The 20,358-nt window shown below is 31.8% G+C and overlaps 1 protein-coding gene across 16 annotated transcripts in view; it reads right to left on the bottom strand.

The window, feature by feature from the left end:
- CEP290 (centrosomal protein 290) overlaps positions 1-20,358 on the bottom strand; it is an 88,960-nt gene that overhangs the window by 18,871 nt on the left and 49,731 nt on the right. For all 16 annotated transcript variants that reach the window (XM_074325313.1, XM_074325318.1, XM_074325316.1 and 13 more), the window contains 14 exons: positions 19,423-19,534; positions 18,357-18,812; positions 16,837-17,001; positions 16,140-16,247; positions 15,798-15,932; positions 14,337-14,603; positions 13,600-13,707; positions 12,739-12,938; positions 9,978-10,191; positions 8,908-9,045; positions 7,190-7,411; positions 6,725-6,847; positions 2,998-3,143; positions 2,003-2,158 (listed from right to left, as the gene is read on the bottom strand). In XM_074325313.1, the coding sequence (XP_074181414.1) occupies positions 2,003-2,158; positions 2,998-3,143; positions 6,725-6,847; positions 7,190-7,411; positions 8,908-9,045; positions 9,978-10,191; positions 12,739-12,938; positions 13,600-13,707; positions 14,337-14,603; positions 15,798-15,932; positions 16,140-16,247; positions 16,837-17,001; positions 18,357-18,812; positions 19,423-19,534 (2,550 nt within the window). The remainder of the gene's footprint in view (positions 1-2,002; positions 2,159-2,997; positions 3,144-6,724; positions 6,848-7,189; positions 7,412-8,907; positions 9,046-9,977; positions 10,192-12,738; positions 12,939-13,599; positions 13,708-14,336; positions 14,604-15,797; positions 15,933-16,139; positions 16,248-16,836; positions 17,002-18,356; positions 18,813-19,422; positions 19,535-20,358) is intronic.

The raw sequence follows: 20,358 nt of genomic DNA, 5'->3' as shown, positions 1-20,358 counted from the left end.
AGGCTTAGTTTTGCTCTGACTATATACCGAGGGTGCCAAAAAAAGGTATACACATTTTAAGAAAGGAAAAAACTGCATTAACATTGCAATACTCAATATACACCGATAACAAAAGATGAATACAAATCACGTTTGACTTCTGCTATTATAAGAGGAGCTCAAAGTGGTTACCATCAGCATAATTTTAATGCTGTTTTTTTCCTTAAAATGTGTGTATATTTTTTTGGAACCTTCTGTATTTAGACTAAGGGAAAAAAAGGAGGGAAAGAGACACTGGTAGGACCAGATAGTAACTATAAATAGATATCAAAAGAACGAAGAATTCTTCAATCGCTTTTTTTCTCCTACGTCAAGGAAAATTCTGAAGGAGTTAAGAAACAATGACATAGAAGGAAAGGAGTTGGAATGTAAGTTAGGAGCTCATGAATGTTCCTTCAAAGAAGTTCAACTTCCTATGCTCACATTATATTAATAATGACACAACAGTACACATTAATGAAGAAGCACTAATGGTAATTATTGAAGATTAACAGAAAGTATAATAAATTTAAGAACAGTAAGTATCCTCATATCCAAATATTTCAGCTAGGTACCAGACTTTGACAATGATCAGTAACATGATTACAGATCATCTGTAAACACTTACAAGAGGAAAAAACAAATTAGGTGAAAAAAATCTACATTAATCTTGGAAGAAATGAGTGAAACAGAAAATTATAAGTACCGTAGTTTTCATTGTTGTTAGGACATGATTTTATTTTGCTTTGAATTACCATGACTAAATAAGAAGACACAACTTGGAAAGAGACCAAAACAAGAAAATCTCAAAGGCTCTGCTGAAGAAATGACATGGAAGTTTCCGGATCCAGGTACCATGGAGTAAACACATCCAACGTCGTCCCTCTCAAATGCATGGAGCATGCACTTGAGGACTTTGAAAAGTAAACAGTTTACAGATTGGGACAAGATACCAGAATTTAAAGTATCAGAAAACAGGTGATGAATTTACCTTTTCTTTTCTTCTAGTATTTATTGGCCAGGACACTACATTGCTGGAAACATTAAAGTGAGTGTCAGCACTGAAGGAAAGAGCTACCTCTGGGGGAGCCTTAAAATTCTAGCACAGAGAATGTGAAAATCCCTCGTTATTTTTTTTCCTTCTATCCGTTCTTCCCATGCCCCAACCCTCAAGCAATCCCATAGGCAGTGTTGGCAAAGACGGCAACGGGAACCCACAAACAAAATGGTTAGAGGGGAATCACCTCCTCCAACTAGCAGAGCTGTGATGGGTAGGAATGTAGTGCAAAAGTAGTTCCCCCACTTCGCCTCCCCCCCCTTTCAGCCCTCTGTTGTGTGCTTGGCTGCAGATGTGTGCACAGATGCTTAAGTGCACAGTAGAACAGGGAAACTAAAGAGCCTGGTTAGGTTCGAAGTACCAGAAGTACTTGGGGCAACAGGAAGTGTCAGGGACGTGGCAGAAAGGGAGGAGCTCACACAAGTACAAAGTTGTTTATGAACTTCTGGGCTCACCCTTGAGCTGTGTGTGTGTACGAATAGGATCCTATTCAGAACACCAAAGGCTCTGAGAACTGAACTCACAGAAGACGGCCCACATATGAGACTGTCATCTGGGAGGTACACGGGCAGGACAGATCCAAACAGTACTGTAAAGGCTTTGAAATGAAACTGATGTGGAACCATAGCCCACAAGAAAGCACGATGGAGCTTGGGCCTGCACCTACCCAGACCGACTGCCTGCTAAAACAAAAATATCTACATTTCTCCACAGATTTTATCTAAGATTCAGAGTCTCACAACATAATATTCAAAAGTTCAAGAATACAATCCAAAATTATATGGTATACAAAGAGACAGGAATATCTTAACTCACATGAAAAGACAATCAACAGAACCCAAGCTTAAAATAACACATATCAGTTTCTATGGGTCAACCCGTTTTTCCTCATTATAATGGATAGCACATTTCCACGTAATAGCTTACCTCATATATGACATGTCATTTTCTAATTCAAGATTTCTCTTTTTTAATTCTTCCAACTCTTTTTCTGATTCCAAAGCTCTCACTCCCATAACATGGTTAACAGTCATGCCAGTTGATTTTAGTTTCCTCTGCAAAGTAAGTTTCTCTTTATCAGCTCTGTGGGATTTAATATGGAATCATGAGAAAATACCATTTACTGTGTGGCTTATTCAATTTATTAAACCGTACCTTACTCATTACAACACCAATATACAAAATTTAGATCATTTTATATTTTCTCTGAGCTAACTTATTTTAAAATTATAGGACACTCCATTTATAAATTGTTAAAAATATATTTAAAACATAGTTTAAAGAAAAACAGAGAATCATAGATAATAAGTGATAATTAAAACTAGAAAATTTCTTATATTATCAAGTATAATGAAACTATATACTGTACAATGTGCACCCACCTTTTTGGCCCAAACTTTCAGAGAAAAAAACTTTAGTTTTTTAATTCAAATTTGTATTTGTTTACATTTAGGTAATTTTTTGTATTATAAAGGAATTTCAGCATTTATTTTTTAACATATTATGGTATAAGAAATTTATGTAACAAACAATTACAAAACACGAGAACAGATACAAAGTACAAGAAATTTTATGTACCGGTAACAAATTTACGATATTTACACATCATAGAAGGCCAAGAACTCTTTGTTGCAAGTTCGTGGTAAGTTCAACAAAACTAATTATTGTATTCCAGGGTATTATTTTGCCTGTGGATATCATTATTGATTTCTAGAGTTACACTTTCAACTCATAAGTATAAATAAAAGAATTAAAAACATGTATATAGATACAGAATTAGTACTAGCCATGTATAATGAGCATCCTTATTTTTCCCTCACAAATTTGGGCAAAAAAGTGTGCATTATACACTGCAAAATACAGTAACCTCCAGGTCAATTAAAGACTTTACACATAATTAATTAGCTTTACATTAAACTCACTTGGCAAAAAGATCCTTCATAGTATTCAACTGCTTTGTTAGAATATAGACGTCCCCCTCTTTTTCTTTTAACTTGTTTCGAATTCCCTCTATTTTGCTTTGCCATTTTTTACCTTCTTCCCATCTAATTAATTCTTCTCGAGCACTCTGTAAACAATAATAAAGGAGGAAGAACATTATCAATTTTTTAAAATTTCATTTTAAGAGTTATCAATTACAGTTTACTAGTACAAGGGTAAAACTAAACTTCCTAGAAAATATTAAACAGGTTCTAACTTCTATAATCTTTAGCACGCCACGTTATTCACAAAAACGCCCTTCAGTTTATGAATTCCATATTCTATAACTTGACAAATGAAATTCTGTAGAACAGTTTGGATTAATGCCAACACCCTAAAGGAGTCTTCACATGAAGATTTTAATACAGACGACCAAGACTACAGTAATCTTCTAACAAAGAATCTATATGTACAAATGACCAACACAATTTTGTCCCCCTATAGCAATCTCCTAACATCATGGCCCCTTCAAATATTCAATGCACATTACTTCTCTTATTCAACAGATATTTATTTAGTGCTAACCAGGTACTAGGTACTACTTTAGGCATAGGAATAGAAGCAATAATAAACCAAACAAAAAAATTCTATCTTCATGGACAGTAGAATCTAGTTTACATTGGGTGGGTGGGTGGATTAGGGAAAGGGGGCAAATATATAGATAAAAAACAAGAAAAATTGTAGTTATGTTAGTTGGTGATAAGTGCTAAAGGGGGTAAGCAGGAAAGGGAATTAGAGTCATTCAGGGATAGGTGTTAAGGCTTGTTATAACAGAGAAAGTGTCCAAGGAAAGTGTCGAACAGTCCATGTACTGAACAACTCCTAAATGTCCTACTGCACGTTCATACGTATAGTTAAAAATTCTGTTCACGGTTGTCTGAGCTAAGAATTTATATCTTCATTCTACTATGCAATTTTTTAATGGTTTTACCATGTACTAAATTTTCTATGAATACAACAGCCTTTCTTTTAAGTCTGTCGACATCATGCTGTAAACTGTACCAACAATTGTTCACCATTTTGGAAATCAAATTACAAATGGCAATGCCATTGTGACAATGTAAGCTGCCAATAGAATACATTTGCTTCAGTCTGAATTCGCATTAACATTACCTAAAGGTCAAGGCTACTTCATTATGTTTTCTAGTGCAATCATTCCAGAGCCTTTACATGTTGAAATATGAAAAACATATGTATTTATTATTTTTATAAATTATTTTCCTTTTATGTTTCTCCTTTATATTTCATTTAGGGCATTTATAATGGTATTTTTGAAGTTATGCATGTAGATATGAGTTTATATTAACCATGACTTTCATTTGGAATAGTGAGGGGACATTATGAAACATTATATTTACTTTAAAAAAGAATGTTGGGGCTTGAAAGGGTTAAAAACCATAATTTAAAGTCAAATACCCAGTTTAAAGTCAAATGCCCAACTAAGATAAGTTCCCCTATCAAGCCTATCTTTTGTTCTGCTGGGTAATTTTTTACCTTTTTTTACTTAGTTCAGCTAACAAGTACCCTTTAAAAAAAATGTAAAAACTTCGGTAAATGTTTGACAATTACTTCTGTTTTTTCTGAAATATATACATGGAATTTTGTGTATCTCCAGAAATATAAATATTAGTTGGGGGCATAAGGTATGTCATAAATAATTCTGCAGCATATAGCGCTTTGTAGGGACTGGGCAATTCTATCCCATCTGACATCACCCCCTGAAGAACTCAGGAAAGAAGAGCTGAAATAATTCAAAAATCAACAACAACAACAGAAAATAACAAAGGCAAATATCACCAAGGATCTGTTTGAGACTGAAGGAGGAAAGGGGAGAAAAGAGGATAGGAAGAGTAATTTTCATGTTTTCTGTACCAATATCCTCTTATGCATAGATTTCAGAATAATGTTATTGCATTTGAAAATTTTCATTCATTCCACAAATACTGAGCATCCACCATTTGCTAGGGACTGTTCTAGGAGCTGAGGATACAACAATAAACAAACAGGCAAAGTTCCTGCCATCAAAGCTTACAGTTCAAAAGATGAACACATAGCTAAGTAAATCTCTAGTATGTCAGACAGTAGTAAGTACTATGGAGAAAAGTAAAGTAGCATAATAAAAATAGGACTGCAAGCCATGGTAGTGGGTTTTGTTATAACGAGAGTATAGACATTGTTTATAGAGAAAACAGTGTTGAAATTTCAATAAGAAAGCATTCTTTGAGTATAAAAACATTCATAAATTGGAAATGCCCAGCACTGTGGAATCTGAAAGAATATTCTCACTAGATTCTTGGATATAGATTTTAATATCAGTGTAACTCTCTGTGTTCTTTTTCTAGTTAGTAATAATATCGTACACTGGTATGGACATGACGGCTTACAAAAAACTTTCATTGTCAAAACAATCTTGAGACACTGGCAATGCAAATAGTATTATCTGTTTTAAGGAGAAATAAGCTGAAGCACAGAGGTTAGGAGTCCAGGCAAAGCCCCAAGGCTATTGAGGTATTCTGATAGGAATCAGGTTAGGAACTGGTATCCAAGAATTAGACATTTGCCCAAGTACGGAGGCAGTGAAGAGACCAATCTAGAAGAGTAGACAGTCTGGGCTGGCAGTTTTCACCAACAAAGCTTCTGACAGCAAGTAGGTTGTGGATCCATGTATATCAATTACATAATTATGTGTGGATCCATATATAAATGCACACATTTTATCCAAAATTACTGACCTTGGTGAATTTTCATAGAGAAAATATTTTGTTTGGTAATACGCTGTTAAAACATTTAATCCTATTTTCTATTTTCTACACAGATTCACTAAACGTACATAATTTTCTTTTCTATTTCCATGTTATTTAAATTATTTTATAGAAATTGAATATTTCTGGGTAAATTTTTCGTAATTATAGTTTCTTTGTTGTGATTTTCTTCAGGGGCAAACTTTACTACTAGCACCAATATTTCCCAGGTCACTTTTGGTATTTTCAGTGCTACCAACAAGATATGTCTTCAGTTTATTATTTGTAACAAACTTAATTATATGTATTTTAGCCAATTTTATTTTTTCTTTGGGTTGATTATTTCCATCAATAATTTTTATTATACAACAGTATACTAGTTAACTTGTAAGAGAATTTTAAGCAATTTTTCCCACATGACAGAATCAATTTATGAGTGGGCTATTTAATATTATTGTAAGTATTGAATATATTCCAAATAAGGTTCTTTACCCTGAAATAATAGTCAAGTCTACTGACGGATAAAAAGGACACATTTGGTCAAGATAGAAGACTAAAAATGCCCAGCTTTCTTTTCCAAAGGTCAAATCACCAATATGTAAACAATTACAACGGGAAGAAGTGATAAAGACAGTTGGATATGTAAGGTGTGAAGAGATTTTGGAGGAAGACGTCACAATGTAATATCAAGAATATGACATGGAGATGATGTAGTAATTTCCAAATAAGAGTTACATTATAGGTGTCTCCTCAAGCACACTTGTAAATTCCTAGAGAACAGAAACTTGTCTTAGACTTCTCCACATTATCCAGTACCATTCATAGTATTATTACGTCTTTAAATTAATATAGTATATTAGCTGTTCCTCAATTACATACTTAACAGTCTATCACTACCTTAAACATATCAGTATGTTTCTTCACATACCTTTTCTTTCATGGGCTTTATTTCTATCTCATCCACCTTTCTTTCTAGTTGGCTTTCTAGCTTTTTAATTTTCTTTTGGAGTTCTTCAATTAAACTTTGTTTATTATCTATCAGAGGTTTGCCCTGAAAAATAAGATGTATTTTAACATTTTATAAGTAAAAAAGTATCAAATAAAATGCACAACAAATATTCCAATTAAATAAATTTTCTGAGATTTAGCTTACCATACTTTCTAAATGACACTACTGATATATATAACATGGTAGCTGCTTCGGCATTTTAATAAAGTATGCTATGCCAAAATTACAAATACAATAGAGATCACTGAAGTAATTAGCTACATTAATCAAGGTGATTTGAAAGCTAGCTTTAGCAAATATTATTTATAAAATTCAAGAGTGGGAATCAACTGCTACCTATATATTATAAATCAAAGACATTTTCACCATTACATATAAAATTACCTGTAATCCACTAGTTAGTCTTCTAATTTGCCTTTTCAGTTCATCATTCTCTTGATCAATTCCATCTTTCTCTCTAAGTATCTTATTATAGGCTTTTTCTTTTTTTTGTAGCTCATTGGTTAAGTCATTCAAATTATCAGTTAGTGAGTTTTCTCTCTTTTTACTTGTTTTAAGAGCTTCTTTCAATTTTAAAAGATTTTCACTTAAATCTTCAATTTGTGACTAATGTAAAATAAAGAAAGGCTTAATTCATAAACCTTCCCCAAGTATCAATGATAAAAGCAAAGTAATCTGAAAATACACCATAAATACTTAAGTAGAAAGTTTTAATCTAAATGTTTAAGTACACATGGAAAAAAAAACACAAACTATATATATTTTTCCATCTTCATTTCCAATAAACCAAGTCTACTTTGAGTTAAAAAAATAAAACATGAAGAAACAGTTTAGAACAATTAATCTTCAACAAACACCTAGAAGCAAAATTTTATCAGATAAGCAAATGTTTCATTATGGCTTAATTAATTTATTAAAGAAACAAGTACATACCAATGTACACAGTAATGTTTTAAACACTATGAAGCATAAGAGTAGTATAAACAAAATCTTTGACTAGAAGTAGTTTCTAATCGACTTTGTAAGGATAAAACATGAAAGAGTAACTTGTAATACCAGACGTATACATAAGAAAGTATATATAGAAAAGAGTTCCCAGCTGTCCTATATAGTAACCGTGATGGGAATACTGGTACTTAATATACATTTTGTTGAATAAATTATTACAGGCCAAACACATTATTAATACTACTAATAGGAAATTAGTAATATTATAATGTGGTTAGAAGAAAAACAAACTTTCCTGGAGTCAAAAAAGGCTTCGAGGAAAAGGAGTTGACGAATGTGAAGAGGTCAAAGAAGATGTTTCAGGCAAAGAGAAAGGTATTAAATGAAGAAGACATCAATAAAGGTTTATTCCTATTTATCTATTTATTACTTAATGCATTTTTACTGTCAACTACACTCATAATCTTGACAGGTGCAATAGATTTAAAAAACTGAGTAAAATCCAATCCTCATACAGTTTAATGGTGACGAAGAGTATATACAAATAAACCAAGAGTACATCAAAATTACAAGCAAAAACAATATACAAAAAGGTTTTTCATTTTACCCCGAATATAGTACATGAAACTTTGTGTAAAGAAATTTGAAAAGCCTTATGACATATACATGTTTTGGGAAAAAAGGTTTAAATTACCAAACCTAACAGCTGGGTAAGAAAATAATAAAATACATTGCCAAAAAATAAATAACTTCAAAAAAAGCCCTCAGAGCCAGGCAGTTCTATAGATTAAATGTCAAGGACTACATGATTTCCATAAACTATTTCAGGGAGTAAAAAAGGAGAGTTAATTAATTCCTAGTATGAACTAGCAAAAACTAGACAGAAAATTTTGATATGGCAAAAGAAAACTAAACAAAAAGACCTACACATTTATCTCATTTATCAATACAAGTAAAAATCGTAAGTAAAGTGTTTCTTAAATTTAATTATACTAGGAAGAGTAGCTTATAATGGTCTATCCTTTGCAAATCCCAAAGATTATGATAACCAGTGATAAGTACAATAAAAATATCTATTGTTGAAGAAAAAAAGTGAATTGTCTTCCAGTGGAATTATCAGGAATTGTTACACTAATGAATGGACTGATGTTCACCTTTAGCTCTTTAGTATGTCGATCAACAATTTGCTGAACATTGAGACTGGCCTCTTTCTGAGAAGTTGCAGAAATAATACGTTCTTCAGCTGCTGCTGTCATTTCTGCCCGGAGTTCTAAAAGTGCTCGACTAAGTGCCTAAAAATTACAACATAAACACAATTTTTTTTGAAAAATTGATATTTTAATGAGGAATCCGTAATACAAAAAATAAATAAGCTGTATCACTTTCAACTATTTTTCCTAAAACACCATGTGCTTAAGCAAGCATAATTCACAAACTAACAACCCAATTTTTTCAAATGAATTTCCTTTAGTAACTGAACTCAATTCTTTCCACATTGATTATGAGAATTCAAAATCTTGACAGTAATAATTTTGGGAACACAGCATTAAATCAGGCAATTTGCATTACAAAAATCAGGTACGTTTTGTTTTCAAATATTCAAATTTAGACATTTATCTGAATTACTCAGGACATACTTCCATGTGAAATTAATTGGATTTAAGTAGACTAAGAAAGTCACAGAATTAAAAAAGGTGTTAAAGTTTGCCAATAAATTTCATGAGCTAGCATAGAAAAACAATAGCACCTTCTAAAACAATTGAGTATATCAAATCTGAGATAAATTTAAAAAACTAATAAATCTGATAATCCACTGACAAACTTTTCATACAACTCTCTGGTCTTCTTTAATCCTTCCTACTCACTGTCATATCTCCCTCTTAATCCTCAAACTGTTCAAAACTGTTCAATTATTCAAATTTTTCAAGAATCCTCAGTAGCATAAAATCCCAGTAAAAAAGGAGAGGATATTATGGAGTTAACATTTCCCCTTATTTCCTACAGTTAACCCACAAATCAGGTAGCTAACAACATAAAAAGACAAGCTGGACTATATCTGCATTTAAAAATTCCAACAATAAATATTTAAAAGAATTATCTTAAAAGACCTTGCTTAAATAGCATAAGGCTTATATTCTTTTAGTTTATATTCTTTTAGTTTACTCTAAAAGCAACCTACCACATGTTATTTCCCAAATGTTGATAATTTTCTGTTGTTACTTACTTTTTGTTGTTTCTCTTTAAGGGCTAATTGGCTCTTTAACCTTTCTACTAAATTTCTCATTGTAGTTGTTGGAGCTCTTGAATTTGCTTCTTTTTGAGCCTGAAGTTCGGATTTTAAACTCTGTGACTCCTTTTGTGACTGGGCCAGAAGATACCTTAAATTCTCTACTTCTGCTTTCACTTTTTTCACTTCATCTGCATGGTTTTCTTGGAGCCTAATACAAGCAAACAAATGTATTGGTTGCTACAACTAACACTGATACACGTCACACAAAGAGCAAATGTTCGGTCCTAAGTATTCTTACAACCTAAGTCTTGATCCAAATCCAAGAAGTGCAATTCTTTATCCCACTTAACTACTCCTAAACTTAACATAAACTAGACCTTTCCTTTCTAGTTTCTGTCTACTATTTTTGGTAACTATTGCACGAAGTAATTGGTGGCTCTAGACAAATAATACAGAAAATGAACACAACAGCACTTTAAATACTGTGTCCTGCAAGATGTGACTGCTTCCTCTGTATCTGGGCTTCTCATCCATGGCACTACTGACTTTTTGACTGTGGCGGGGAGGGACATTGTATGATGTTTAGCCCTTGCTTCTACCCACTAGATGCCCACAGTACCTCCTAGTTGTGACAAGCAACAATGTCTCCAGACATTACCAAATGTCTTGGGATGGGATGGGGGGGAGGGAGGAGGACTGAATAATTACCTCAGTTGAGAACCACTGCGCTATAGGGTCATGTTTCAAACACAAAATGTAAACTTTCACAGAAATCACATGTACTATTCATTTGTTTATGGTTCTAAAATCACTAGTATTATATCTATAACTAATATCTATTATCTACAGATACGGAAGTAGATACTATCAATGGACAGTTAATTAAATTAATCCTACTGTTCATTCATCATTGGTAAGTCTGATATGCTAAATTACATCCAGTTCAGTGTGTATTTAGACACTGTATTAATAAGGTCATCAATATGGAGATTTAAATTATTAAACTCTGACAATAAGAAGACTGTATTAAACTATGAACCTGTGTTAAATACTCTAAGACTCGTTGCTTATAGCAAAAAACTTGTCACTATAAATAATCATCAAATTCTGAAAATACAAGGTTTTACTAAAGAAAACACACAGATCTATAATTCCCTAAGACACATTAAAATATGCATACTGTGGGTGATCTGATCATAAATGCCTAACACAGGTCATGGTGGGGAGTCAGACCCAGGCTTCTACTTCTTTAGTAAAAGGTTTATCTTTGCTATAAGCAGCCCTGTCCATTGTTTCTGTACACCTAGGGGTTTAACACACTTTTGAAATGCCTCTTTTTCAGACCCCTCCGAGAAAGCACATAATCTTGTTAATTATCCTGTAATCCAGTCCCCACCTTGCTTTCTCCCATCTCTTGCTGTCCCCTTTTGAATGCCAAATGCATAAAAGAAACTGCAAACTATCATTCTGGGAAGCACTTTGATGTCTGTTGAGAGATCTCCTTTGGCTCAGATAAACTGTAAATAAACTCATAAAAGTTTCCTACAGGTTTGGATGTTCTTACATTGACAATACCAATTTGCACAGAGAATAAAAGTATAATTTTAGACTAAAATGGCATGGCAAAATGCAAAACAACTACTGTGGCAAAAAATAAAAATAAAACACACACACACACACACACACACACACGCACAGTAATTTGAAAAGATGGTTATTTTCAACATCCAGGAATTAGGTTCAAAAGCAGAATTCTACACTCTAAAACATGACAGAGAATTACTATACCAAAAATAACATCTCAAGTATAAAATTTAACAGACTAGGGAAGATTAGATTAAAAAGATACCCGATGTTATTGCTAAATCTCTTTTAAAGAATAATTTCTTTAAAGTGTCAGCTTTTTAAAGCAAAAGTAGTATTCATTCTGTCAGAGGCATCTTGGATAAGTGAGTAAAGAATCAAAGGTTCTATGACAGCTTCAGAGCTAGAATGGAATTATAAGTCAAATAGTTCAACTCATTTTTCTTAGATAAGAAATTCTTATTTTCTCAGATAAGAAATCATTTTTATCAGATAAGAAATAAACTCATTTTTCTCAGATAAAGTTCTACAATGATTACAAAATACATAACTATAAACCTAGTTAAGGTTTCAAATCTATATTCTGATAAATTGGTTGAGCAATGTTTAAAGTCTCTAACACGGAGATGAATGCTGTGAACCCCCTTACTGTCAATATGGTTAATAAAAAATTAGCTAATTTTTCATTCAACATTTTTTGAACCTCTACAATGTACCAGAAACTGTTATAGATGTATAAACAAAAGTTTTATATTTATTTGTTACTTTATAGTTTTCAAATTACTTTCATATACAGTATCATTTGGCCTTCAAATAACCACTCTGAAAGAGCCAGGATAAGTATTGTCATTTCCATTTTACAAATGATGAAACAGAAGTTTACGGAGGTTAAAAACAAGATTCTGGACAAGAATTTGGGCTGGCGTTTGAGTCAGACTGACAAGAGTCAAATTGTGATTTTCCACCTCCTCCCAGGCATGTTACTGAGCCTTCCTGTGGCCTAGTTTCCTATGTGAAAAATGGGGAGAATATGACCTATGTTATAAGTAGTCCTGAGGCTAAAACGAGATAATATACATAAAGTTTTTAGAGCAATGCACGGCGCTTACGTTTATCCTCATCATATCATTATTACATTTACCTATTTTTAGAACATACTTCTAAGACTTACCGTAATTTAACGTTTTCAAATTCTTTGATCTTTAATTTGGTGATTTCTTTTTGTCTCTCTAAATCTTGGGATACCATTTTTAGTTTGACCAAAAGTGAGGAGAGAGCGTCATCTTGTTCTGCTACTGTCTGTTCCATCTCAGCCAGACGCATAAAATGCTTGATGGTAGGAACTGGAGTAGGAGACTGTTTTATTAAATCCTATGAAGTATGAATAAATTAGCCATGAACATGTACAACTTAATGCCATAATTATTCCATAATTTTAATTTGGTTCCTCAAATGATCAAGAATAATATCTGATCTAAAATTTAACAGGCAATGAAAGCTTAAAGAAAAAACAGAAAATAGAGATCATATTCTCTGTATTCCCAGGATCTAGCAAAGTGCATACATGCTGTGGAGGGTCAATAAATGTGGCTTGAATTATTGAGTTAAGGCTCAAGGATGCTAAGATTTGCATGTTAGGAGATGAAAAAGAGACCATTTCACACACGCAGAAGATCAAAAGAGGCAAGTATGAACTGGATTCAGAACAGGAAAATCAGTTAGATATTGGTAAGCTTATATAATAAGCAGAATTTGAAAACAAAAGACTGAGGTCAGATCATGGAAGCCTTCGAGCACATGGTTAAAGAATATAAACATGATTTTGTAGGCAGCAGCGAGATACTAATGGATGTGGGTCTGGGAGAAGAATGATCAGAGCTGTGTTTTTAGAAGATTATTCTGGCAACAAAAATAGGATGGCTTCCCCTTCTTCCCCCAAAAGCAAAACAAAAACAAAAACAACGGAGCTAAATTTTCAAGTATATGGTCTTGAAAATCTATAAAGAATAGAATAAAGTTCTTAGAATCTTACCCAAGCTGTTTGTTTGAATTTATTGAGTGAACTATCAGCCTGTAGTTCCAATTTATGATGAAGACTGTGAAGGTCTTCCTCATGTTTCTTTACAAGTTCTCTTTGCTCCTGTTTTACAGCAAATCAAAACTGTACCTTAAACTATGATTTCAATCAATTCACATTCTAGAGGTCTTAAATATGTGTTATCTTTAATCTTCCCAAATCCCTATGAGATAAAGAAGCAACACTTATATATTTACATATATATTTATACTAGTATGCATTTCCGCTAGCACCTGTTCAAGTGAACAAGTCCAGCCTTAGATCATAGTTTAATGTTAGTATGAGAATAATATGTATCCATCATGTTTTAACTTGTTTCTAGGAATTTTTTTAAATGTAGATTCCACCCTTCACCCCTCAAAAGTTCTAGCAAATCTGATTTCACTGATTACTTGTGTGACAGATTTCATTCCAACTTACTGACTCAACTTTTACATACAAACTCAACAGATATATTTCAATATCATACAGATGCACCATGACAACTATTTCCGGTTTAGTCAGTCCATAAGAGAACGATTAAAATACACAAACTTCCAGTTTTACTGACAGATCTGTAATCCAATCACCTGAAAGTAACAATTCTCAAACAGAATCATTTGAAAGCAAGAAATGAACTACTACATCAGGGCAGAATAATATTTGCATTTGACTAAAAAACATAAGTAAAATAGCACAACATAATAAAATACCTCTCTGGCTTTCTCCAGGAGATGCTGATATTTCTTTAACACTTCTTCCTTTTGATTTAACCTTGCTTTCATGTTTGCAATGGACTGTTGAGCAATTTTCAGTGTGCGATGTGACTGTGGTTCCACCTCTTTTCTGCCTAGGTCCGCTATGAGCTTTTCTCGTTCAGCAGTGGTAGGCAGCCGAAGCCTCAGCTCATTGATTATTTTGTCTCTTGACAGAATATTTTGCTCTGCTAACCGTACAGCAGATTCTTTTTCTTTTAGCTTCTGCAATGATCAAATAATAATAAATCATTAAAGTATATTTTTTGTTTTAAAAATGTTTCATCTGAATTTCAGTTATAAGTTAAAAAAGGAGTTTCCCTTTATTTTTCACATCATACTTGTAATAGCCAAATGATATTCAATAAGGTTAATTAGATTACATTTCTATGTGACAGCATAGTTATCTGTGTGTATATTTTATTTATTTATTTTATTTATTTACATGTGTTAGAAACGTCATCGTTATGATGAAAACGGAATTTAAGGTACTTTATATATATCTTATAGTTTTAGAACTAAGAATGTGTGGTGTTGCTAGATTTAGAAAGGAAATGTAATAAATCATTCCTTTTATTTCAGTCCTTTGACTATCAGGGTACTAGAAGAATAACTCATAAAACTTAGCTGAGTATAAAAATTGGAACTTTAGTGGCCCAGGTCAATGAATCACTATTATACAATCTGTGGTTTATGAAAACAAAACACAAAAAGTGTTCACTCTTCAAGAAGATTAAGTCAGATGTTTTAAATGAAGTAACTCAGTGGAAATTCACATAAATGATAAATCTTACGATTACTGAAGAAAATCTAAGTTTCCTTAACTGATTAAAAATATATAATTTTACTAGCAAAATTGTTTTTAAATGTACTTGCTTAGATGTAAACTAAAAGGAAAATCATATTCAGTTTATTATATTCTGTATAATTTAATAAAGAAGACAGATTTGATTATCTATTAATCAAATTTAAAAGCTAGATTAAACTAAAAAGTAATTTCTAGCTCTTTTTCAAATCCTTTAACCACCCACAAAAGGAATGAACTAGAACTGATTCATAGAGAACACAACATGCACTTCAAATAAAGAATAAAACAAGGATGAAAACAATTCTTGATGATACAGAAGGTAATATATTGCTCATAAAACTATAATCAAATGTTCTTGTTTCCTTCCATGCTCACTACTACTAGTCAGTGTGCTCAAAAGTGACAAGTATTGATTAAATGAATAATGAATTCATATCAGCTATATCTGTGGTTCTTTATTGGCTATAAGAAACATAATGGGAGAGTAGAAAAGGAGAGTGTAATTAGCAACAGATTCATCATTCTATACGTTATCCTCATTAAAAACATTATTTAGAAAATTCCACATATCCAATAATAAACCTAATCAAAATGCAAATTTTTCTAATTACCTCTTCTAGTGATTTGCAAGTTGCCCGTGTTTCCAGGATTATTCGAGCATTCTCCTTAAGTTTTCTTAGAGCAATCTCAAGTTGATTTGGAAGGGGCAAACTAGGGTCTGGCATGGATCCTGTAACTTCTTCAAACTATTAAGAACAATAGCATTAAAAAAAAAAAAACAATTGTAGCATTGAGAAAAACAATATTAATTTTTGTAACTATATGACAAGATATGGTTAAACCCCACTTATATTTGAAATATAAAAAGATAAATTAAAATTCCATCTGACTTTAGAAACCATTGGTTAACATTATAGGCCATGCTACAGAGTAGCAAACAGGATTACTCATACCTTTTGTGCTGCTTTTAGTATTTCATTTTGCTGACGGTCAAAAATGTCTAGTTGACGTTCCAGCTCAACTTCTCTTTGATCCCAGGCCATTTGCCTTTCTTCATGAAACTGAAAAAATACAGTTTGTGTCAGACACACACAGAGACACTCACCAAGCAATTAAGAATTTTTACATACATTTTCTTATTTAATCCTCATGATAACCCTTTGAGGTCACTATTCTCATTATATGGGAAAAGGAAGCAAACTCAGAAAGGTAAAGTAACTTGCCTAAGATCATAAAGATAGACAAACGTGGAGTTAGGTTTTCAGTCCTTCCATGCATCCATTCATCCATCCATCCATCCACCCAAAACATATTTAATGACATGTACTATGTGTGTGCATGATATTAGGCAATGCAAACATAGTAGTGAACAAAGCCAAGTCCCTTTTACCATGGAATGTATATATTTGCTAATAAGGGGCAGACATAAATGTGCTTATGTATTGTTTTGTTTTTTTTTTTAAATTTAAGACAATTATTACAACATAAATAAATACGTATTTTTAGAATGGTTTAGAAAATAAGATATTGAATATTTTATACCAGAGTAATGGGAGCTAAATTAAAATAGGAGAATGATGTAGTCACATACACAATGTTCTTATGTTTAAAATCTTAGCAACAAAACATCAAAATAAATATGACTGAAACCTTGTTCTGCTGCACAATTTCTTCCTCCAGATTGCTGATTGTATGCTCATATTCAGAAATTATATTATTCAAATATTTTATTTCTTCTTTATCCTTGACTAATTCTCGATTTAGTTTAAGCTCTTGCAGACGGAGTTCTTCTATTTTCATATGCCAACTGATTACCTAAAGGTTTACAAATTATATATGTAAATGTAAATGCCATATAAGTAAGTACCATATTTTGCGATGTATAATGCGCATTTCTTTGCCCAAATTTGTGAGGGAAACATAAGGATGTGCATTATACATGGGTAGAACTAATTCCCTACCTATATAAATGTTTTTAATTCCTGTATTTATCCTTAGGAGTTAAAAGTGTAACTCTAGAAATCAATAATGATATCCGTATGTAAAATAATACCCTGGAATACAATAATTTGTTTTGTTGAACTTAAAACAAACTTGCAACAACAAAGAGTTCTGGGCCTTCTATGGATGCATAAACATCATAAATTTGTTACCAATACATAAAATTTCTTGTACCTTGTATCTGTTCTTTTGTTTTGTAATTATTTGTTACATAAAATTTCTTGTACCATATGTTAAAAAATAAATGCTGAAATTCCTTTATAATACAAAAAAAAATTACTAAATGTAAACAAATAAAAATTTGAATCAAAGAATTAAAAAGAAATATTATTTTCCCTGAAAGTTTGTACCAAAAACATGGGTGCTCATTATACATGGGAGCGCATTATACACAGCAAAATACAGTAATATATTTCTCCACAGATCCTAATAATTTTAAATTAAGTTAATGGGCATTCTATAATAAAATAAAACATAAAATTATCATTGCTTGAGACACATGACAGTTTATTCAGAATTTCCATATAATTTTCTAAAAACATGTAGGATCTTAACAGAAAACATTCTTCAAATTATGTTTGAGTGGATATCATTAACATCATTCATTTATTCATTTACTTTCATGTATTTAGTGGGTACTTATGTAAGCGTGTAATTGAAGTATTGGTTTTACTTTCAAAAGTGGAAATCCTAAATATTAATAGCCTAGAGAATAACATTTAGTTGCAAAATAATTATTTTTAATTTAATTCTTTAAAATAAGGGTAAAAACAAACATTACATTAGAAAATAAATGTGGTCTTACTTGTAAATACTTTTAAACAAATATAATTATGAAGAGTAGAATTCAACTGATAACTACTATACTGTTTAAGAATAATTATAATTAGTATTTAATTAATATATATAAACTTTTCTAAAGCATTTTAAATTCTTTGATATTATGCAGTCTAAACATTTCTGCAAAATCATTGCTTAGAAGAGTACCATTTTATTTTTACATATAGACATTCAAATAAGCAAAGCCCTTCATTTATAAAATCTAAATTCTTAACTTACAATTGGAATTTTGGTCATATATTATGCATTTTTCATATAGGCACTTATTAAGAACTTAAAATTATTATGTAACTTTTTTGGAAATACCGAACTTAAAAATCAATGTTTACCTTTTGGGCCCCCCTGGCATCCTTTAAAGTGCTTATTAGCTCTTCTAGCCCCTTTAACTTTAATTCCATCTCCATTGTTTTGTTCTCCATATTTCTATGTTCTTGTTGAGAATTTTTCATTTCTTGCATTATCTTCAGTTTGTCATTTTGTAACTGAATCATTGTTTTAGAGAACTTTTCCTGTTGTGCCAAGGGTAGAGCTCCACTGAACTGGCGTCGTAGGGATTGAACTGTTTGGCGCAGATGTTTTGCTCTGTTTCTCCCCTCCAAACGGACATAATAGAGAGTCTGTTCTTTTTCATCAAGTTTCTGTTCTAAGCGCAAATTATAGGCCTCCATCTTCTGCAGCTTAGATGTAACCAACTCCAACTTACCAAGAGCAGTTGCCTCACTAATTTGAAGAGAAACAATCTGTCGGTACAACTTGGCAATTAGTGCCTTTTCATCAGACTGTGCCTAGTATAAAAAAATATATATATTTGTAGTAAGTTTCAAGTTTTCCCAATGAAACTGATCACAGATTTAATACCATAATTTAATGAATAAAATTTAAAAGTGTGTTATATGAGAACCTAAAAAAGCTAATCTTGCTTTAATACAAATTACCAAAGAATTGTAAAATATAAAACCTACAATCAAACACATTTAAAATCCAAATCTGGCATCTAAGTAACAGTTGGAATATTACTGTATTTTCTTAACTCCCATATCTAAATAATAATACTGATATAATACTAATGCAGACAATTTTTTTTTATCCTAAAAAAAGTACGAGGATATATGAAAAGCTACATAAAGCTCCAAGAGAAAATGTTGTTATAAAAGACCTATTTCTTTTCACTGTCTTAGCTTTGATCAGCAGCCAGCAAAATGCATTTGTAAGTTTTTAAATACTTTTCTGTATTGCGAATGGTATTTCAAATTAATGAGGTTTAATCAGGTTCCTTAACAACAATAGGAACCTCTTTTTGATATAGTCTCTGATTAAAACTAAAAAATCATTCCAATATCTAATATGAATTTAGGGGAAAAAAAATCTATTTAGATGAGACAATATTATACATACCTGATAGTCTAACAGTTGCATTCTGATGGACTCTACTTCTTTTTCCCTGGACTGTTGTCGTGCATTCAAAATTTCAACTTGACTTTTGGCAATGTCAGAAATCTCTCTCAGTCTAGGAAGTGATAAGTTATTTCAGAAATTATTAGGTACATTTTCTAAGTAAATCAATAGCAGGATTTCAAATTTCTAGACCCTTGGAAAAGTCATTAGTTTCCAGCGTCTCTTCTTTGTATGAAATACTAAAACTAAGTGTCCTAAATTGTTTCATAAAACATAAATCCACGAGAGGTTAACAAGTGTTCTGTTAAGAAAAACTCCATTCCCAACATCCCTCCCCCTTGAAAATTCATAATAAATAGCATCATATTAAATGTCCTGAAAAGTTTTTCTGTGTGTTTTGTTTTGTTGTTGTTGTTCTTTTTCATTAAAGTTTATCGAGGTGAAACTGTTAGTAAAGTTACATAGATTTCAGGTGTACAATTCTGTATTACATCATCTATAAATCCCATTGTGTGTTCACCACCCAGAGTCAGTTCTCTGTCCATCACCACATATTTGATTCCCTATTCCCTTCTGAGAAGTTTTAAAGTGAAAAATGATCTCAAACTGTATATATATATATATATATATATATATATATATATATATATACACACACACATATATATAGCATTTCCCAAATGTGTATGTACAAAGAACTCCTCTCCCACACTTTTTTCTTAAGACATTTATTATCATAGTTTGGCATAGCTAGAATAAGGTTTTAAGTAGCTTTATTTGATATAACTATGTTAAGAATACAGAAATTAAAAATTCCTAGGTTCCCTAGGTAAAGTAATGTATGTTTTATTTTATTTTAATTTACGAGTTATCAGAAATGTGAAAAAAGAAAGATTATACATTTACTACAATTACAATAAAAGGAGGGGCTTGATG

The sequence above is a fragment of the Rhinolophus sinicus genome, linkage group LG02 (assembly GCF_036562045.2).
Source record: "Rhinolophus sinicus isolate RSC01 linkage group LG02, ASM3656204v1, whole genome shotgun sequence".
Lineage (NCBI taxonomy): Eukaryota > Metazoa > Chordata > Mammalia > Chiroptera > Rhinolophidae > Rhinolophus > Rhinolophus sinicus.
The sequence above is the reverse complement of the archived record's forward strand: the minus strand, read 5'-3'. Positions and strand labels throughout refer to the sequence as shown.